This window comes from Callithrix jacchus, chromosome 8 (genome assembly GCF_049354715.1).
Source record: "Callithrix jacchus isolate 240 chromosome 8, calJac240_pri, whole genome shotgun sequence".
NCBI classification, from domain to species: Eukaryota; Metazoa; Chordata; class Mammalia; order Primates; family Cebidae; genus Callithrix; species Callithrix jacchus.
This window is the reverse complement of record NC_133509.1, coordinates 85,566,189-85,589,052: the sequence shown is the minus strand read 5'-3', so window position 1 is coordinate 85,589,052 and position 22,864 is coordinate 85,566,189. Positions and strand designations below refer to the sequence as shown.

The 22,864-nt window shown below is 40.1% G+C and overlaps 1 protein-coding gene across 15 annotated transcripts in view; it reads left to right on the top strand.

Annotated features, from left to right (window-relative positions):
• TRIM9 (tripartite motif containing 9) overlaps positions 1 to 22,864 on the top strand; it is a 125,277-nt gene that overhangs the window by 90,929 nt on the left and 11,484 nt on the right. For 8 of the 15 annotated variants that reach the window (XM_078334910.1, XM_035260504.3, XM_078334906.1 and 5 more), the window contains exons 5-7: positions 538 to 691; positions 8,620 to 8,765; positions 11,253 to 11,391. In XM_078334910.1, the coding sequence (XP_078191036.1) occupies positions 538 to 691; positions 8,620 to 8,765; positions 11,253 to 11,391 (439 nt within the window). Of the gene's footprint in view, positions 1 to 537; positions 692 to 8,607; positions 8,766 to 11,252; positions 11,392 to 22,864 lie in introns of all 15 variants that reach the window. The other 7 variants (XM_035260506.3, XM_035260503.3, XM_078334908.1 and 4 more) reach the window with 1 other exon arrangement.

The following is a 22,864-nucleotide window of genomic DNA, read 5'->3' as shown; positions in this document are numbered from 1 at the left end:
GTTAACACCTGCTAATTTTTTTTTTTAGATGGAGTTTTGCTCTTGTTGCCCAGGCTGGAGTGCAATGGCATGATCTCGGCTCACTGCAACCTCTGCCTCCTGGGTTCAAGCAATTCTCCTGCCTCAGCCTCCTGAGTAGCTGGGATTACAGGCGCGCGCCACCATGCCCAGCTAATTTTTTGTATTTTTAGTAGAGGTGGGGTTTCACCATGGTGACCAGGATGGTCTCAATCTCTTGACCTCGTGATCCACCTGCCTCAGCCTCCCAAAGTGCTGGGATTACAGGCGTGAGCCACCACACCCGGCTCACCTGCTAATTATTTATAGTGCCCCCTAACTCACAAAAGTGTTCAGATTTGCTTGAAATCATGGGTCACCCTAGTCTCAGTGGGTTCTTCCTCACCAACTGCACTGAGGCAGTCAGGGTATGAGTCCCAAGGCAGTTTGGGAGTAATGCTCCTGGACAGCCAAGGAGCAGTTCTGTGTTTCGAGTGTGGTGGTGTATTTCTTAGGCTGTTGTCTTTTTGATCTGATTAGATTTCTGACGCCCTCATAAGGAGAGTGCACCTCACTGAGGATCAGTGGGGTAAAGGCACACTCACTCCAAGGATGACCACGGACTTTGACTTGAGTCTGGACAACAGCCCTCTGCTGCAATCCATCCACCAGCTCGACTTTGTGCAGGTGAAAGGTATGTCCTTGCATCTTCCGAGTCAGAGAGCAACATCCTGAGTGGATGCTGGTGCTTGAAACAGGATCAGTACCCCTTTGGCTAATGTGACGATAATCTGGAGTGGCTCCTAACTTATCATGTAATGAAAATGTCCCCTTATAAATGTGTGACCTATACCTTTCAGCAAGCTGGATAAGTTCAGATCAACTCAATGCTTGCCTCTTTGAGAGTCTTAGAGACTTCAAGTGCTAAGGACCAGAGAACAGCTGACCTGAAAAGAGGAAGGCAGAGAGAGCAAAAGATCATTACAATACATAAATGAAATCTTGGCATAGAAAGTAATCCAGAAATATTGATATAAATCAGGGGAGTCCAGAATTGAAATGACTGCTTCCACATGGGTAGAGATAGTGAGCAAATGGATGAGCATGGATCGGTGGGAATTTGAGAGGATCACAGTTTCAGTGGGAATTTGAGAGGATCACAGTTTCAGTGGGAATTTGAGAGGATCACAGTTGGCCTGCCAATACTGGCAGGAAAATGCAAGCCTGGAAGGAAAATGGACATTTGATATAAACTTTAAAATTGGATTATGTGATTAAGGGATATGGCAAGGTCTCTCTGAGATTTTGGGTAGGGACTGAAAATATTTTAAGGAAAATGACTCTTTCAAAGAAAAATACAACTCAAGCCAACCATGCAACAACATAACAACATTTTTATGGCAGTGTAAGTAATACCCATTTGAAGAATATTTCTTTTTAACTTTTTGTTTTGAAATACACAAGAAGTTAGGAAAATAGTAAGAATTTTTTCCACCCTTTACCCAGCTTTCCTTGATGGTTACATCTTGTAGCTATAATATACCAAAACCAAGAAGCTGACACTGAGCAGTGTGTGTATATGATTCTATGCCATCTTATCCTATGTGCGAATTCATATAATCAGCACTGCATCGGGATACAGAATTGTTTAATCACTACAAAGATCTCCCTTCTGCCACCCTTTTAAAGTCATACCCTCCCCTCCACCACCTCTAATCTCTGGAAACCCCTAATCTTTTCTGTATCCCTATAATTTTGTCATTTGCATATTTTTTTAGATTGAAATTGATTTGTTCTTTGCAGCTCCTAATTTAAGCATCCACATAGTAAATGACTCTTAGCATTCAGTGCTTTAAAAGTTTTGTTTCTTAAGAAAAAGCTACCTGCATCCTTTTATCAAAGAGAATTATATAAACCAGCAAGCTTTAGGGCTGTCTACTTAGGGTCCACATCATGCAGTTACATGCATTCCAGTACTTGGTACCAGTACATCTCTCAACTTTTTAATGGATTTTTGCTCTCTTTTATTTTCAACTTTCTCTCTCTCCTTTTTTTTTTTTTTTTTTTGGTTTAATATGTGTTCCTTTGGGAAGAAGGCTTCATAAATTTTAAGTTGTGTATAGATTGGAAATAAGCATGCTTTGTTACAGTAAGAAACATATTTAGCATTTATTGAGTGCTAACAAACCAAACATTCTCCCAAGTGTTATACATGTAACTCATTTTATTCTTGTAACCCTAGTAAACAACTGAAGAAACTGAGGCACACGAAGACTGGGTTACTTTCCTGAGCTCACACAGCTATTGAGTGGCAAGGTCAGGATTCAAAGTCAGGGAACGTGGCTAGAGAACCAACTCCGACTTCTAGTTGGTGCTATAAAGCTAGTGCCACACTGAGAGGCTTCTTAAATGGATAAGTGAATTCATCTCTTATTATTAACAAATCTACATTTTTGTTGTAGCAATTCTTTCTTTAAAAAAATATTTTTAATACCAATGTGGTAGCCTATAAAATAAACCCCTCCTAAACAAAATATAGAGCCCCAGATAAATCCCCCTGGATCAGCCTCTCTCTGTTCCCAGTTCTTTCAATGACATAAAAATCACTGAAAGGTATGTCACAAGTAGCTTGGAGGAAAAAATATGTCACAAAAGAGCAAAGAAAGGCTTTTGGTGGAAGAGGAAAAAATAAGCTAACCCAATTAGCCTTGGTGAGGGAGCAGGAGGAGGGGGCAGTTAGAGGGTAAAAGCCTCAGGGCTTTGAAATGCTTTAATCAGCTGTGAGAACCCTCTCCTCCCCAATTCATTGGCCTTCTGAGTCATGTCCATCTGCCCATAGTGGAGTCCAGGCCAGTTGGCAGGATGGTGAAGACTGAGCTGAAGTGAACAGGCCCTTCACTGGGTATGGGAACTGCGAGTTCATGCTCTCTGCATCACAGACCACATTTCTAAAGCACTGTCACTTAGCCACTTAGGACTGCACACAAAAGTAAGAGGGACAAGGCTGTTTGTCCAGTCTGTTCAAGTCTGCACATACAGCAGAGAATACCAAGTATTCTCAGGACCAAAACAGAATGTCTCCCAGCATAAATCCATCTGAAACCACACAAAACCAGAACAACTATTCATGAAGTTAACCTAACAGGCCATTTGGTATAATACTGGATTTCATTTTCATTTTCTTTTTAACACTTTGTCTAATCTAATTTACTTCTGATTATTATCACTCTGCCTGACTAATTTATATGCTTTGCTTTGTGCTCATTGAGTTTAATTAATTCAGTGAGAGCCCAGTCTTCTTTAGAATCTGAATAATTTTCATCTGTCAGATGCTTGTGATGGAAAGAAAAAGCCAAAGGTCCTGACACAATAGAACTTGACTGGCTGTAGCTGACTTCTATTGGCCTCTGTAATATCTATTAATATATATACAACTTTTCCTGTGGTAGTGTTAATCTTTTCATTTTTTAAAGATATTCTTAGTCAGTTTAATAAACTGCACTTTAACAACTTGTCAGTAAAAAATATGTCAAAAAACTGCACCTCAAAAAAAGAAGTAGCATTTGGAGTGGTGCTAAAGTAATCCATCCATTGTGAAACTAACAATACATGCATGTAATTCAATATATATTTTCTTTTTTTCCCTTCCTTCCTTCCTTCCTTCCTTCCTTCCTTCCTTCCTTCCTTCCTTCCTTCCTTCCCTCCCTGCCTCCCACCCTCCCTTCCTTTTTCCCTCTCTTCCTTCCTTCCTCCTTTCTTTTTTTTTGAGACAGAGTCTCGCTCTGTCACCAGGCTGGAATGCATGCAGTGGTACAATCTCGGCTCACTGCAACCTCTGCCTTCCCAGTTTAAACGATTCTCCTGCCTCCTGAGTAGCTGGAATTACAGGTGTGCGCCATCAAACCTGGCTAATTTTTGTATTTTTATTAGAGATGGGGGTTTCACCATGTTGGTCAAGGCTGGTCTCAAATTCATGATCTGCCCACCTCAGCCTCCCAAAGTGCTGGGATTACAGGCCTGAGCCACTGTGTCCAGCCTCAACATATATTTTCTAATTGTGCTAAGTTAGTTACAGGAGGAAGTTAAAATATTTCCAAATATATTTAAAGTATGCATTTCAAGTTCTGACTCAAAATGATAACTAATATATTGGTTTACTTCTTGACTCAGAATTTTATCAAACATCTCTGGTTTCAAAAGCTCATCATAGATGGCGTTGTTGTCGCTGATACCAAAGGAAGTAGGTCTGCATTTGGCTTTTGCATATTTACACTCAGAATAGCTACTACTCAGTGAGAATGCGCTATCTAAAGTTTTATTCTCGTATTAGCTAAGGATTTAACTGGCCTGTTCTGATTCTACACCACCCTCAAGCAATAGAGATCTATTTGGAGAAAGCTGGTACCTTTTTTCAAATATCCCTAAATTGTAATGGCACGTTTTCTGGTTGTATTTTGATTAGAAAATCATCTCTGTCTTTCCAGAGTACAGGGAGTGGCATTTGATCTTTCAGACCTTTCTTTTATAGAAAACAACATATTAAGCTTTGTCTTCTATTTTTATTAGAGAGTAATTAAAAAACATTTTCCACTTAATTCTAAGGTTGTATAATCAGCTATTTTCCAGGTCACAGGAAGGAAATTTTAAATCTTTTCATAGTCAGCCAAGGGCTTTACTGTTTGGTTGAGCAGAGATTTCAGATACCTACTTCATCCACCAATAAATATTAACCCAGAATTGTCTAAGTACACAGAGAATCCCAAGATGGTACTGAAATGAAATGCCAGTTTGTTCATTCTGAACCAGGACAAAACAATGACCTAATAGTCCACCAAGCCTTTTTAGCTCTTAGACCATTCGCTGTTAATCCCTTTAAGTGCCTCTACTCACCTAAGGGTGTATTTATTTTTATTGACTCAAGTTAAATGTAAGAGCCCTGTGTATGCACCAAGGTCATGGGCAAGGACAGTGTGATCTGAATAGAATCTCCTATAAATCATAGGGGGAAAGCTGCCAGAGGGTTAGCCAGGATAGAATGAGCACACACACTTGCATGTAATCTGTTCATGCTGATAGTTAGCCTGAAATGCATGGACTCAAAACATGCATTCAGGGTTATCTTCAATAGTGTACCGGTAATAGCTTTCCAGAAACAGCTTGTAGTTCTGCTGAAGCCTAAACTTTCCTCAGATGCCATTTGTATTGTTCAGCCACCGTGAAGGGGAATGACAGCCAACAAATGAACCTTCAGAGAAGATAATGCAGTAAAATTGCCTTCCTGACGACCATAGTTGTGAAGATGAAATCTTCATTTGGGGAATCTTTATTGTTCACATTGTAGGAAACAGAAACTTGGGGAATTAGACATGGAGACTTTACTCCAGTACACTGTTGCTAAACACCAGACTGGAGAGGGGTAGTGTGATGCCATGCTAAGCACACAGCCCTGGAGCTAGGCTGCTTGGCATCAGATGCCAGTCCTGCCACTTACGAGCTGTAAAACCTTACAATGGAAACTATTTCCATTTCCTCAGCTGCAAAATAAAGATAATAACAATACCCTCTCTATAAGATTGTCATAAAAATTAAATGAGTGAATATCTGTAAACCTCTCACCACACTGCCTGGCATTCAGTAAAGTGCTTGAAAGCATTGCTTATGATTAGTGTTCCCTTTTGAGGTTGGGAGCCCAGCTTCTCTTCTCACTTGTCCCTGCCACCCACCTGTGCACTTTCACAGAGGAATTCTAGAGGATTGTGAGTGTTCACAATCTGAAAGATTAGAGAAAAAAATTAAACAAACAAAGAAAATGTGAGATCAAATTTGAAATTGAGTGGCCTTAAAAAGGGAAGACATTTGAAAACATTGGTATAAGAAGCTGCTACTAAAAATTTTAATTTTGAGCCACAGCTCCGCCAGACCTCTTTAAGGAAGTCAGTAAGAATAACTGCCCCCTTGTATTTTAAGAGGAGAATTTTTAGCCTAAAAGTTGATTTTATAGACTAAAAGAAACATAAATGCTAAAACCCTGATCAGGTCAGGAAAAATTCGTTCTTAAGGAAAAAACAAAAGCTGCCCCAGAATAATCACGAAAGGGTAAAGATCCAGTTAGCTATGACAGCCCAGTAACAGGAGTTTCAATGAAATACAATGCCCTTCCTTAGATTTCAGTCCAGGAACTCTAATGCTATCCTTTTCCAAACGATAAAAGATACATCAATTGGAAAATACTTTGCATTTCTAGTAAGCCATGTATTTTGTGCCTAATGAAGTTAAATAGGATAACATAACACGCCCATAAAATCTCTTTTTCTAGAATGTCAGCCTGAGTCTCTGCTAATGAGGCTGTAATTTTGTCATATATGCCTTTTGTATACATCACTGGGGATAAATAAGGAAAACGAATTCTCAGCACACGGAGGAATAGATTTAGGCAGATGCAAGTATCTCTGGGTTAGTTCTGTGTTTTTTTTCCTCTCCACTCCCTTTGCTTTTTTGTCCATTTGCTAATTTGTCTAAATCGGGGACAATATCAAGATCTGAAGATTATTGAGAATCTAGACGTTTTTTTTTAAATCCTTTTGGTCTTTAAAACTGTATCCACCAAGGACTTATAAATTAAGTTCTGATGTTTTAATTACCCGTGACATCCTGTATTTCAGTTACTCTTTTAATTATCCCTATGTCTACACAGGTACATTTGAGTTTCTTATCAGAGGCATTGTAAGCATTTGCATGATTTAAGTTGAAACCATCTGTGATAGTATTCTTTGATTTTTGTAATTGATGAAATATAGACTTGCCTGAAACATGGACAAAGGGAAAAAGAAAGACTAATATGGAGCTAATGAAATATAAGAGTCTAAGGAATTGTTTCATGGTAGGTGCTAACTAATAAGGACAGTTAAGAATAAATATCCCCCAGGGGGAATCATTCATGTCTCTACAAGCCCTTTAAAGAATGGTTTGTCTAAACCTGCTGTATTTTTCTTCCACAGTAAATATGTTTAAAATGTATTTTAATAAAGAAAACAAATTTTAAATTAAAAGATAAGTCCCGAGTAGTTATATGACCTAAAGTTAATCCTCCAGTTATACCTCCTGAGTAATGCTTATTTATGTCTAGATATTCTCATTAGAAGGAGTTGTGTTCTGTGTCCTTCTTTTCCAACCAGTCCTGTAGTTTATTTACTGAGCAAGACAATGAATTTATTTCCTTTCCTCCAAATCTGGATTTCTTGGGCTTCTGACACTACAGTAGCCATAGCTCTTTGATAAGATTTCATCTAAACCCTGTGCCATTGAAACTTAAAACACGATTTATTCTCCTAAACCGATTGCCTCCAATTTTAACAGACACTAATTTTGATTTAGCTATGTTCGATTGAGTAGCTCAGACATGACTTTATTATAATATCTCACAGTTTTTTCTTAAGTATAAGACAGTTGCCCAGCCTCACCTTCTCATTTCTTATATTACAGTCACTGCTTTTGTTTTCTAGGTTATCCACCATAGAACCTGTTTTCTAAACTGCTGCAAAATTAAACACTGTTTTGGTTGGGATGACTGACAAGGCATTGATTTAATTCAGTGCACAAGACACAGAGTCCAATTTTGGTACAGCATACCAGGTTTTCCATGATGAACAATTTGGGCACTGAATTAAATCAATGCCCTGGATGTGGTCCAAGCTGTTCTTTCCTGTTATTAAAGTGCTAAAGTAATAGTAATAACAAATCAATGTTTTGGTGCTGAAAAAATCTTTTAAACAGTTGTTAAAATCATGGTTCCAAGCTACTTATATTGAGTTTAAATATGAAGAACTGGATTATTCAGTAATTAATATTTCTGGGATTACTCAGTAACTAAAACATGTTTCCCAGCTACATATATTGAGTTGACATATGAAGAACTGGGATTTTTCAGTAACTAATTATTCAGTAACTAAATAATATTATTACTAATATTCAGTAGCACTGATATAACTAATATGTCTGAGGGCTGAACTAATTTGCAGTTTTAAGTACTAGAAAAGAGTCACAGTATAAAATGTGCAAGGGGGTGTTGTGACTCGTAACAGCATGACATACTCTCACGTGGCTGCAAAGACATCTTGGGCCTCCTTGTCATGCTTCAGGCCCCCAGGCCACGTCCCTCATGATTCCCAGGCTCACAGTTGGGTGTTGTAAACCCGAAAATGAGTAGGCTTGACCTAGTGCTGTTTTTGAGGTATAGCTACCTTGAGAAAATGATTTCAGGTACCTCAGAAGTTTGATCTCACTTGGAACCATGTAAAACATTTCCTTTAAGGATGATGTCTTCAGTGCTCAAGGGGGTGAAAACAGAGCAATTCTGTGAATATGCCTGTCTCTCCTCCAACAGCAACAGCGAAGGTGGGAAGGGCCACAGGATGCTTAGAAAAAGGCCTCACAGCAGTTCAGGAGCCAGTCTGATTCCCGGGGACTCTGTGAAGGATCCTGTTCAGTTCTCCTGTGCACCCCGGGCTAGCTACTTCTAACCACGTGTTTATCAGGGGGATGTTTGTCATTCTAAGGTACTGGAATATCTGCAGCTTAACAGAAGCCAGAGTTACACTAATTTCTGTTTAGCTTCCTCTCCAGTCCCAGCAACCCCTATCCTACAGCTGGAGGAATGTTGTACCCACAACAACAGCGCTACGTTGTCCTGGAAACAGCCACCTCTGTCCACGGTGCCCGCCGATGGATACATTCTGGAGCTGGATGATGGCAACGGTGGTCAGTTCCGGGTCAGTAGAGAGCCCACTACTTACTTCTTAACCCAAACCAGTGACTCTCTCAAAGGTCCTGCCAAGGAGTCTTAGGGCTGGCTTCCCTTCTCTCCTGACGACAGGCCATCCTGGCAAGGCCTGCCTGCCCTTCACAGAAACCTGCCTTTTCCCTGTACCATGAAGGTGGATGGAGCAGTCTCTGAAACTGCCCTACTTTTCTTAAGAGACAGTACATGCTGTACTAGAGTCAGACTGTCTGCATTCAAGTTAGTCTCTACCTTAGCTGTGTGGACAGTGCCTAATTATCACCCCTTTGAGTCTTCAGGTCCTCATTTACTAATGAGAGGGATGATAACAATGGTGTGAATCTCATGCCTTGTTGCTAAGAGTCCATTAGATAATCCATACAAAATTTTTAGCATGCTGCCTAGAACATGGCCAGCATGCATTATTAGCTATTATTATTACCATCATTGCCTATTGTTAATAATATAATTAACCATTGTCCAAGATTTTTTTCTGCAATCCACAGCTTCTGATGTCTTTGATTGGCATTCCTGTTAATGGAAATGATCTCCTGTTATAGCTGCCCTAGTCTAAGAAGTCTTTCTAGCAAAGGTTTCCGCAGTTCTATGATTTTTTTCTGGGCCTTTCACCAGATAGAACTGGTGCCAGAAGATTGTTACCTCCCCAAGGCAAGGAAGCCCTAACCCCATTGAGAAGTGCATGCTGCCCCCTGAAGGTAGGACAGGATGGCCTCTTGGTAAGACATGGCCGTGGTACTTCCCATATGCCACTGCCTGTTAGCATGTGTCTGTTTCTCTCTTATACAGAACTTCATTCTCAGCCATCCTCTCCCTGATACCCTACTTTCCATCCTCATTTTGCCTGGGAGTTCTGATGCTTGGAGCTTCCCAAGGGAGTAGCCCTTCAGGGGACTGAGGCCAGTTCCTTCACTGATGAAGAGGAGACCACTGTCTAAAAAAATTTCGGGCCCGTGAAAATGAAGCTTTTTTCTGGCCATCAATGGCCAAACCTGGGCCACTAGCTTTCAAGAGCAAAGACTCTTAAGGCCCCCTTTTCCCGAATGTGTTTTTGATCCCCGACTAGGTTTAAGTACCTGAGAGCGGGGACTGTGTCTTCTACAATTCTCCCTAAGAACAAAGGTTCTCTCTTTTGATAGAAAAGCCTTATTTACATATATGTTGATTTATTGGCATGATAAAATCTCATTTCTTTCTTTCCGAGATAAGAGCCTCAGGTTCCATTTCATGTATTTTGCTGTGTGTGTGTGTGTGTGTGTGTGTGTGTGTGTGTGTGTGTGTGTGTGTAAAATCCTATTTGTCAGTTTCTCATTCCTGACTTTGTCTCTTCAGTTCCTGTGTCATTTTCGGGGCCTTTCTTTTCCGTTTATTGTCTTATTTTTCTCCTGGGAAAGAAACTCTCCTGTTTTTCTGAATTCTTTAGATAAATTAATTCTCTTATTTTGTCTTGACTTTTTCTTCTACTCAAAGTGCAGTCCTCCCCCAGCAGCACTGGCTTCACCTGGGAACTTGTTAAAAATGCAAAATCCCAGACTCCACCCCAGATACCTGCTGGATCAGCAACTGCAATTTCACAAGATCCTCGGGTGATTCAGACGCATGTAAAGTTTGAGAAGCACTGAATGAGAGGGCATAAGATTCCAATTTTTGTTATTCCAGCAGGAGTAAGAAACTGATGGGCAATCCAAGACCCCAATCTTCTTGGTATCCTACCAGAGAGTTATCATTTTAAGGCTATGCTTTGAATGCAAATTATTTTTATTCATTACATCAGCATAATTTTGCCATGTGTACAGCTGAAGAGGGTGGCAAATGCCTAACCTAAGCTAAAGATGCATTATGCTAGGATTTATTTTAAGCCTTTGAAATGTCATTCTTCCTCCTTTCCCTGTTTCCTCCCCCTTCCCTCTGTACAGCAATGAAAGCCTATCCCCCTGTGGCTTCGCATGTAATCTTTGTGACAGTTCCTGAAGTTTTCGGTGGAGTTCTAAACACAGGATAGAGACTACCTTCCTGTTGTCATGGTTTCAAACATGTTTTTTACAAACCATATTGATGGATAAGGAACTTAGTAGGGGTCATATACTGTATCAATGCCAAGTTAATAGGTGTAATCTATTAACTATAAACACTCAGTTTTATTTTTTTAAGCCCTTGCTGCTAATAACTACCATTCATTAGGCTGCCTGGCCCATGCTGAACACAAGGCATAATGCTAATCTGCTTATACGACATTAAGTAATCCTCACACCAACCACATATGGTGGATATTATTATCCCATTTTACAGATTAGGAAACTGAAGCTAAAAAGGTAAATTAAATGGCCCAATATCTGGCAGGATTCAATTCTAGATCAGAATGAGCCCAGGACTCTTGATCCTAGCCATTGAGTGGCACTGCCTGCCTCACCCCTCACAAGGGTACATGCTAAGTGCATTCCTGTTGTTTGCTGACTCTCAGGAGGTGTATGTGGGGAAGGAGACAATGTGCACCGTGGATGGCCTTCACTTCAACAGCACATACAACGCTCGTGTCAAGGCCTTCAACAAAACAGGAGTCAGCCCATACAGCAAGACCCTGGTCCTCCAAACGTCCGAGGGTAAGGCCCTTCAGCAGTATCCCTCAGAGCGAGAACTGCGTGGCATCTAAAGTGGCTGGCAAGCCCGGAGGTAACCCCACCACTGCCCACATTCCTGAAGTGTTTCCATGACTTGCTCTGCATTCTACACAGAGCCGCTGTTCCTCTCCTGCCTTTAGAGAGCCTATGGTATGTGGATGTGATCAAACCAAAGATTCCACATCGGCAATTCAAATGGCTCGGGCCGGCGGCTTCCTTTGATAACACTCTAAATAAGCTGCAGTTGAAGAATCTGAGAAATGAAGGCCTGACTGTGCCCCTGGTGTGTAAGACAAATGTATCTAGGCTCTAGAGCAGGCTCCCATTCTCCACCGATACACATCATGTGCCAGTTTTGCCCAGGTGATTCTAGATTGCTCTGTAGTACTTGCTTGTTCTGAGGGTGGGGCTAGGTTCTTTCCAGCTGCAGATTTGTATGACTGAATGTGTTTCAAATGAGTGTGGGGCGCTAGCGCTGTTCAGAGAGGGCCTGTTGGCCACTCCCGGCTTACCCACTCAGACCGCCTCCGTTTCATACCCAAAGATGAAGCGGTCAGCACCAGGATTGAGACTTCCTGTGGGCACCAAACAGGAAGAGACCAGCAACTTCACATTACCCACTATTTTCACCTTTGTCAGTCCCTCCAGTCTTGGCTAGGCTGCCTAAGGCTACCGTATAGGTTCATCTCTAGAGAACGTTTTCTTCTTAGCTATACTTTAAATATTTTGGTCATCAAAGACAAGTAATGTGTCTCAGATGAGAGGCTTGAATTTGATGGCCAGATATAACCTCTGAGGCTTTTCACATTTTCATTTTAAGAGCAAGCAAGACACATGAAATTAAACGTACAAAGAGGTATTTGTGGCTGGTGCCAAAGCATTGTGACACCTTGGGGTGTCATTTAATTGGAGAAGTCACCCCCCACCTCACCAGGATGCTCTGTAACTTCCCTCTGCAGAATTAATTATGTCGATTTTGTTCAAGACATTAGTTAAAAGAACTATGATGGTATATTTTTCCCCACTTTCCACAAACCTCAGCATGTGCTAGTCACCCTAAAATGCTTCACATGGTTAAAAACAAGCACAATTTTGAATCCCACAGCAAGGATGAATGGTCCCTAGCCATTAAAACAGTGCTTTGGGGAGGAGTTGTCAGTCTCTGAGTGATGCTATTCCAAGAGAAGGATATGCTAAGGGAAAATGCCCATGACCTGTTCCCATTTGGAGTACAGTGATGTGGTAGCTGGAGTTTCCCCCAGAATTATCATTTTAGCAACTTTTCTCTGGGATGACCTATCAGTTTGAGAGCAGTTGCCTTTTTTCTCAGAATACTATTATAACTGCTAGAGGCCTCCAAGAGTCTTTCCTAGATGCAATGCAGAAGGCCCTTGCTGGTGATGACCTCATTTCCCATGTGTGTACAAGGTGGTTTGATTGAAGAGTGAAGTGCATGCCTGCAGAGCAGAGAGAAATTTGCAGCAATGTTGCTAATATGTGTTACCAGATCTGCGGGAAAACTATTTCTATTCATAATACATCATGGGAATCATACTATTCTGCTAAAATTCAGTTATTAGCATAACAGCCTGAGCACTTACGTCTCTCATTTCATCCTGCAGGAGGATGTAGCGCCTCAGTTTCTTTTAATGTTCATAAGATTATGGTGTCTAATTTAATAAATTACAGGATTGGAACTGCGATCCTTGGTACCACAATCACAGAACTGGGGGTCATTTTCTAGATGAAACAAACGGAACACGTTCTCTTCCAACAAAGAAACTGTACTGTAGAAATTAATTTCCTCCATGAATTTTATATATTGTGTACAAATATAAGGTATGTATCTGAATACAAAGAAAAACCTATCACCATGTAGATATCAGTATTCTCTGTTACTGCACAGAAGTAATTTTCTCATGATGAAATAAAGTTCACACACATACTTTCTCCATAACTTTGGTTTGTTCTATTTGTTTCTCCCTTATTCTAATTCATTCAGTGAGACAGGATTTAGAAAGCAAAAAAATATATAGCGAATAGCTTATTTAAAAAAAAAGATTTGATTGATCTGTAATAGAGAAATCCTATAGGATTAAATAATTATCTCTCTTTTTGTTTGTTTTTTAGAGATCAATGATAAAAATGCTATTAACAGAGTTTTGGTACATTTACTGAACTTCTATTTTATTAATCTTATTTCCTACAGTTTCCAGAAAGGTTTGCTTTAGTGTTTTTTTTTCCTTTGCTGGTATTGGGGGTGGTAGGGTGGTGCATTCTGGCTTTCTAGTATAACAATATCTTTCACATTTTTCTTAGCAAGAGTTAACCCCTTTTCAAACTTCAAAACAAAAATTCTGTATCACAGAAAGGTAAAATGTCATATGCAATAACGAGTCTCACTTGTAATCACATGCATTTAGCCTGCGGTTTAAAGTGCTCATCATTTATACTCTGTACTCCGTGAGCTTTCACAAAACCTTCTGCTGATCTAAAGGTAACATTATGCAGGGGAGATCAAATGTCTACATTATTATGAATTCTGATTGGTTTTTTTCTTCGAAAGAAAATTTATCTATTTCTTGGGCAGTGCTTGATAGGTGACTACTCTGTGCCAGGCTGTGGGTATAGAGTGTTGAACAGACATTATCCCTGCTGTCCTGGAGTTTACAAGCTAGAAAAAGAGACAAACCTTAGAGAAATAAACATATAAATAGTTCCATTCTTACACATTGTGATAAACACTGAAAAAAGGGAAAACGGATTAGCAGGAAGTTAAAATGTTTATAGGAGAATCAGGAAAACAATGAAAATTGAAGAATGTGCTATTAAGAGAAAAGGAAAGGAGCCAGGGGCTGTAGCTCATGCCCCTAACCCAGCTACTTGGGAGGTTGAAGCAGGAGGATACTGTGAGCCCAGGAGTTTGAATCCCACCTTGGCAACATAGTGAAACCCCATCTTAAAAAAAGAGAAAGAGAGAGAGAGAGAGAGAAGGAAAGGAGAATGCATTATTATATGAGTTCAAATTTGGTTAGTTCTCTGAAAGCTAAGTCCCTGGAGATGTATCAAAGACATCTATGGAAAAAATGCCAGTTGCACATCTAAACCAAATTACACTGACTTAAGATGAAATATAACTGTAAGCAATTAAGAATTTTAATGAAATTTTAAAATAAGGCCCCCGAGCCCCAAAACTTGGCCATGCATATCTTTAAATTAATTCATCTAATAACCATCATGGCTGTGACGGTCTTTGAAACCATCTGCAAATGAGTATCTGTTGGAAACATTATATAACAAAGCCATCTTAATACAGAGTTCTAAGGTTCATGCCATGGGTGAGACAGGCTATACTCCTATTTAAAAAAAAAATCGTACAAGTTTGGGAACAGAATAGGAAATTTTTAGTTTATTTTTCTCTTCTTTCCCTCTTCCTATCTAAATAGACTCTGCCTACAAAGTCTGTTTAGGTAGGGGTTACACATCTGACTTTCTAGAACAAAGTCTATCTATTTAGTCTATTTATCTATTTAGATAAACTTTGTGGCTACAAAGCCAGACATGTAGCATCTTCCAATCTCTTCCTGGCCTTTCTACCCTCCTTTATTTTTGAGACAAAGTCACACTCTGTCACCCAAACTGCAGTGCAGTGGCACAATCATAGCTCACTGCAGCCTCCTACTCCTGGGCTCAAGGGATCCTCCCACCTCAGCCTTCTGAATAGCTAGGACTACAGATATGTGCCACCATGCCCAACTGATTTCTAAAAAAATTTTTAGAGGTAGGGTTTTGCTGCGTTGCCCAAGTTGGTCTCAAACTCCTGGGCTCAAGCGATCCTCCTGCCTTGGCCTCCCAAAGTAATGGGATGACAGGCATGAGCCACCATGTCCAGCCCTTACCTGCCTTTGGTAAGGACACTTGTGCCCACCTGGATAATCCAGTATAATCCCCCATCTCAAGATGCTTAATTTAATCACCTCTGCAATGTCCCTTTTGCCATGGATAATAACATAATCACAGGTTCTGTGGATTTGGATGTGGACATTTTTAGATGGCCCATTTTTCTGAGTACTGTATATGAGGAAGGTATTATTATTGTCATCTTTCTCTACTTATGGGAAACTGAGCTGCTGAGAGGTTAAGTATAATATGTCAAATCAAGGACTTTAAACCTCTAATGCCCAGCACAGTCTGCTATGGTGCTAACATTAGAAAAGTGCTATTTGCACTCAACCAAATGGAAAGAAAGAGAGAGAAAACTATCCAAAGTCAGTCTTCAAGATATCTGAAAACATCTTGTCAAAATGAAGCAGCGCTCTGTAGCTGCCTCATGTGCCCATCCAGAAATCCCAGCCAGAAACAGCACTTTACTACTTGCAGTTATGTTAAGGTGAATCACCTGAGGTCAGGAGTTTGAGACCAGCCTGACCAACATGGAGAAACCCGGTCTCTACTAAAAATACAAAATTAGCCAGGTGTGGTTGTGTGCACCTGTAATCCCAGCTACTCAGGGGGCTGAGGCAGGAGACTTGCTTGACCCTAGGAGGCAGAGGTTGCAGTGAGCCAAGAACATGTCATCACACTCCAGCCTGGGTCACAAGAGTGAAATTCTGTATCAAAAAAAAAAAAAAAGTTGTTTTATTGAAAAGAATAGCATTCCTGCTTTAAGATGTGGGAGTGGTCATCATTTCCCGTATAATATCCATGCTCTTTATCAGATCCTATGCCTATTTTCATGCCTTTGCAGAAATTTCCGCCAGCTCCCTCCCATCCCAGGTAAGCAGCTCACCTAGAGAGGTCCTTCCCCCACTAGTACCAGTGGATGCTCTTGGCTGGCAGTGTCCAGATTTGCCTAGGAAGAAAAGGGAATATCAGAGCTACATCTCTGAGGCCTTTGAAAGTTACTACCATATGAGGTCTGCCACTCAGAGCCCTGCTTGGGCTGACATCACAGAGCCATTTATTCATAGAAGCTTTCCAGCCCTCCCTATCCCAACTGGGAGGAAAAGTGAGGAGAAGGTAGTCAGCAATGGTTAGAGAAAAGAGAGCTGGCTCTCAAGCCACCTACCCAGCATTTTTCAGGATTGTTTTATCTAATGACAAATAGGTTTGGATTCTTGAAACTACATTTTAGAAATTGCTTTCTAAAAAGTGGGCCTAGACATTGTTACTCATAAAGATTAAAATGTCTTTCTCCCTAATTAGACTCTCAGCATCACACTGCCCCTTTCAGTGTGGTGGCTCCATCTTCTGTGCATCGAAGGAAACCACCCAGAAAAGATTTAATGGTGCAGGCAGAATATAGACTTATGCCTCCATTTGTCTGACTGCAGATTGGCCTCAGATGCATCTGTCCAGAATCTTTTTGCAATTATTTATTTATTTGTTCATTCATTCATTCATTCATTCATTTATCTTTCCAGAGACAGGGTCTCACTCTGTCACCCAGTTGGAATGCAGTGTCACGATCATAGCTCATTGTAACTTCTACCTCCTGGGCTCAAGTGATCCTCCCGCCTCCGCCTCCCAAGTAACTGGCTTTATAGGCATGCCACCACACCTGGCTTTTTTTTTCCATAGAGACAAAGTCTCACTATGTTGCCCAGCCTGGTCTCAAACTCCTGGTCCCAAGTGATCCTCCTGCCTTAGCCTCCCATAGTCCTGGGATTACAAACATGAGCCACCATGCCCAGCTTCTTTGCCCATATTTAATAGTGATTTTGGTCCAACATAAGTACTGCACCCTATTGTACTGAGACCTCCAGAAATCCTGTAACCTTGTGAGGGACAAAGAACCTGTCCAAAGAACAACTACAGGGAATACCTCAGCTCATCTAATCCCTGTAGCCAAAATTCTCAAGGGGGACAGTGATGTGTGTGCCTTTCCAATCCCTAACCACTACATAAACTAACCACTCTATTTAGAAAAGAAAAGATTTATCCTTAACACAGTGGAGGTTTATTAGATCCTCTACATAAACGTTGGTCCCCACTTAGACCATTGGAATGTGCCCTGGGGGCAGTGGCATAAACTTTACCTTTTGTATATTTCTGGGTCACAAAGGAGCAGCAATAGTCTTGTCACCCCAAAATTTTAAACACCGGGAATTGATCCTACCTGAGTTTCTGTTGTATCCCTCCACAGCAGTAGTGTAACTTGGATGTGTCCCTTAGCCTTTCTGGACTTCAGTTTTCTCATCTCTAAAACCACGGAGGTAGAGCTGAGGGCCTCTGAGTCTTTATAATTAGTACCTTTGTGGCATCTCTCTCTCAAATTAGTGTTGAAAGATGTTTCAGAAAATGCTGTGAAGCACCATTAGATACTTCCTGCCTCCTCCAAGGGTCATAATGAGTCTTAAAGTTCTGCTTATGATACTGAAAATTCAACACTAACAGAAAATGATTGACAAAGGCCCATAAAAGGAAATGTTTATGGTCCACTGAAAGATGGTTTTTCTATCTCTGCTTTTCCTGACCCAGGGCCTCTGGGCCTCTCCAAAAATAGTTAAAAGAGTATGCATTTCCAGGACAAAGTTCTCAAGGTAGGTAATCATACCTGACCATATTTGGGTAAATTTTACAAAATCCAAGGTGAGAGGCATGATGATAGGTTCAGAGCCCAGAAAAGATAGATACTTTGTTCTTTTTAATTTGGACAACACGCATGATATCCCAGGGAATTTCTTGCATTTTTTCATAGGACCGAATTGGATTCAGAACCCTGTTTTTGGTTCAGAACCCTGTTTTTGCAACTGACACTCTGGAAAGTAGTTTAGTCCTTTGGAATCCTCTGTATCTAATTGAAATATAAAATTGTTCAGTTCTTCTGATGATAGCTCCTTACAAATAATACCATCATATTCTAAATTGGAGTGGAGAACTTGGTGATGAAGTATGCAGCTGTCATTGTGGTGTCAAAGGCTCTTTCATTCTCTAAAAGAAGGTTTTCAAAACATATTTGTTTCTCACTTCTCAATTAAAATTAATACCACACTTAAGAAAGCTTAAAATACCACCTTTTATTATAAATTATGTACCAGTTGGACATAATTGTGACTTTGGCTGCTTATAAGACCATATACAAAAACAGCCTCATTCTTCCTTCATTTGTCTCTTTTAAAGTCTTCCCAACAAAAGCAAATTATTTTACAGCTGGATTATAATTGAGTTGAAACTCATCCTAACACTGTGCAATTCTTAGTGACATGTCTTGCCTTACCGTGCTCCAAAATACAACCATCTTATTGGACCTGGGCTCAAGGGCTGCTTAAGGTATGAAGTTGTTCAATACCAGACAGGAGGACAACCCAGACTTCTACCAGGACACAGAGGATGCTGGATTAGTATACGCTGTCATAAACAACCACAGTCTGTTTGCTTTCCCTCTTTAGATTCCAAAAATAATACCCCAAGACTACCTTTTCAAATTCTACAACATCTGCAAAAACCTTTAGTATTCTGTACTTGGAGTTAGTCAAGAAATTCTACCCCCAGAAGTCCAAAAACCAATCAGTAATATATGACACCGATTTTCTCTAAATTATTATTTTTTTATGATTGAGTCTCCTGCCAACTTTATGTCTCCCAACTGCTCAATTCTACTACAAGGTCTGTCACATGATAAGTGTTCAATAGTGTTAGCTACTAACAAATAAAATAAATATATGGGCTGGGTGCCATGGCTCATGCCTGTAATCTCAACACTTTAGGAAGGCTGAAGTGGAAGGACTGCTTGAGGCCTGTTGTTTGAGACCAGCCTGGGCAACATAAAAAGACTCTGTCTTTATAAAAAATTTTAAAATTGGCCAGGTGCAGTGGCATGCCCCTATAGTTCCAGCTACTCAGGAAGCTAAGGGAGGAAAATCCCTTGATCCCAGGAGTTCAAGGCTGCAGTGAGCTATGATCAACACCACTACACTCTAGCCTGGGTGACCAAGTGAGACCCTGTCTCTAAAAAAGAAATAAAGAAGTAAAAGAAGTATATGGTGGCCAAACAGGAGGATACCACCTAGATATTCTCAATATTACAAGTAGTCCCCAGCCAATCTTTGCTTCATTGATTCATGATTGCTTTTTTTAAGCAAAGGTCTCTGTCCTTATCTAGATTCTAACTCCAGCCAATCTAACCCTGGAAAGGGAAAGAAGTCCAAGAAAGAGCAAGAGGAAAATGATGGTCATTGACAGAGTTGATGGAAAGCATATCTTGACACATATTTGTTCTGAACACAGTCCCATCCTAGAGTTATAGTTATGCCTAGAGTCACCACATTCAGCCACTGACCTACTGTTTTCCATTGCTTTTTCCTGCTACAATGCTTTCACTCAGCAAAGCCTGAAACCACACAGGATTCACTGCATGTGATGAAACATGATGTAATGTTAAAAGTCTCTTCAGGAGCTCCTTACCTTTCTCTAGTGATCTATAATATTAAAAATTAATAATAATTATCCTGCATATTAGCTGTGACCTGAAACCTAGCTTTGTATCATGCATTGTGAAAAAAATGACAACCTCATTCCTGTTTGCCTTTACTAATAGAATATGAATGGCTGAGAAGTCTTCTCTGTATTATGATAGTTGCATTTTGAAGGAGAGATGAGGAAGTGGTGTGTGCATTCTTCCTGCATCCCATGGGCATAACGCAGGATACACACACTTAAGTAGGTGTGTGCACATTCAATGTGAGTTAAGTGTCATTTGGCTAAACCAGGGAGTGGCAATACTCTTCTCAATGTTGTCATATTGTCTTTGATTCATGCCTTTGAACATGTCCAGAGGGCATGACCAGGAGAGTAAAGGATTTGAAACCCATACATAGTGAAATGGTTGGACATTGACTCTATTTAGCCCAGAAAAGGGAAGATTTAAAGAGGATTGGTGACTGGCCTCAAATACTTGAAGAACTAGTGATCTGTTCCATGTGGCCCCAGATAGTAACGCTACAGTTGGAGAGTGGAGCCCCCAAAGAGGTATGTCTAGACCAATATAAGAAATAACTGCCAACTAGAGGGAGCTGGCTGGAAGCAATGAGTTTCCTCATCCCAGGGGACTTCAAGGGGAAGCTTGTTGGCAGCTCCTCTGATGATATTAAGTGTCTTCCTTCTAAGACTCCTGAAATCCAAGGTATAATGTGACGTGGCATAGATGACTTAGAGGCAACTGACCAAGCATGTGCACTACACGCCTATGGGGAAGGGTATAAAGGGAGAATTGCTTGTTTAGTCAAGATGGGATCAGTTAGCAAGTGTTTCGCTCTTGTAATTCATTTGTAAAGTTCTCATTGCAGGTAGGATTTTTTTCTTGTTGTTGTTGTTAAGAGCTACTTAGGGAAAATATGGTAAAAGCCCATCTGGTAGGGAATGGGAGGTCATAGATGGGGAAAAAACTCAAAAACAAAAATGAAATGGTTATGCAATATGGATGTTAAATAAACTTACCTAAGTTCAAGAGTGAGAGGAGTCAAGGAAAATTGGGTCATCAGTAAACAGTGGATCCACATGGAAGGATAGGAAGGATACATCTTAGTGTCAAGTTACTAATCCCATGAATAACCATAGCTACCCTCAGTCCCCATCACCTACTCTAAGTTCTTGGTGCTGAAAACAGAAAAGGTGAGTACAATTTACGATGGGATTGGATACGCTCCCCAAGGTCTGCGTTAAGTACATATCTCTTCACTGGTTTTCAGATAACTACTTGGGAATTCAGTACATTCTGAAATTCATCTTATTATATATGTCCTTTTCATTAAATTTTAAAGCAACAAATATTTTCAATATAATGAATGATTGTCAAACCTAGTGAAAAATACATTTCCAGGCAAATTCTTGTTAATTAAAAAAGCTTTTAGGCCAGGTGCGATGGCTCACGCCTGTAATCTCAGCACTTTGGGAGGTCAAGGCAGGCAGATCGCTTTGAGCTCAGGAGTTCAAGACCAGCCTGGACAACATGGCAAAACCCCATTTCTACAAAAATTAGAAAAATTCGCTGGGCATGATGGCTCACGCCTGTATTCCCAGCTACTCTGGAGGCTGAGACTGAAGAATCACTTGATCCAGGAAGCAGAGTTTGCAGTGAGCTGAGATTATGCCATTGTATACCAGCCTGGGCAACAGAGTGAGACTCTGTCTCAAAAAATAATAAATAATACATAATAAATAAATAAGATCTTTTACTGACATAAATATGGTTGTAAATGCCTTCTCTCCTTAAAAGAAACTCATGTCAGTTTGTGGTGCTCTGGTAATTTCCCCTTAAGATGATTGTAACAAATAATTTTTGATTTATCATATCTGAAGAAAGAAATGATAATACATGATATTAAGTCATTCAAACCATACGAAGAAAAGATAAAAGAAAACTTAAATGTATTGTTAGTGGGAACACAAAGTCTTAACTCCATAAATAGCAATTCCTTTTCTCTGAGATCCGATTTATACTTTTATTTTTTAAAAGTCATCCCCCCACAGATAAGTCTAAAGCCTAAAAAGCTAACTTTAATATTGTAAGTTCAGAGGCTGACTCTTGGAGGTATTAAATTCAAACTTGCCAGTGCCCTTGTCCTGAGCTCTTCACACAGGGTCATGTTCTATACACACGCATTGCTTAAACATGCAGAGTAGCATTTTGATAGGAAAAGCATTATGTCCAGCAAAGAATTGCTGCTAACTGATTCAAACCAGAAAAGCATTCACAGAAATACCCTCTGGTCATAAAAACAAAATTATTTTTTCAATGAGAAGAAAGTTTCTTTGTGATTTTGGACATGGAATATTACCTTCCTACCATCTGTATTTCCTAAATTATTGCTGTTAGACTGAATGTGAAGAAGGTTTCAATTGGTGAAAGATCCACTTCTGACTAGACCACACCATGCATAGAACCTGCTAGCGTTTCACAAAATAGAAAGGAGCAATTTTAGTAATTTAGAGAAACTGACTAATGCTCTTCTAATACCAGATCAAACAATGGTTAAGTCTTTGCTCTGATATAATAATGATCTTCATGCCAAACCTGACTATCTGAACAGAAACAGGCATTTTGCCACAAATGCACCTCACCAATGCCCACAGTCTGTTTATCATTAGAGAACCAAAGATGGTCAAGTGACATCCCTAGAGTCTGATCATAATTCAGAAACAAAGGTAAGGCTCCTTCCCTGTTTCCTTGTCCAGCTCTGTCTTCCTTAGCCCACCCCACATTTCCTCTCCTAATCAAAGATAGAGTCTGGAGTGTGCTAGCGTAGGAAATCATCTCATCCACCTAATAGAAAAATATATGTTAGGGGAAAATATGGAACAGGAAACAGTTTGTTAAAAGTCACCAACTCCTAAATAGAAACCGTTTAAGAGGCTGAATTGTTGAATAGGTAGTAACTCCAAGGACAACTGAAGGGGTAAAAGAAAACCTTTTAATTAAAAGATTTCCTATTTTAGGAAACCTTCCAATTTTCTA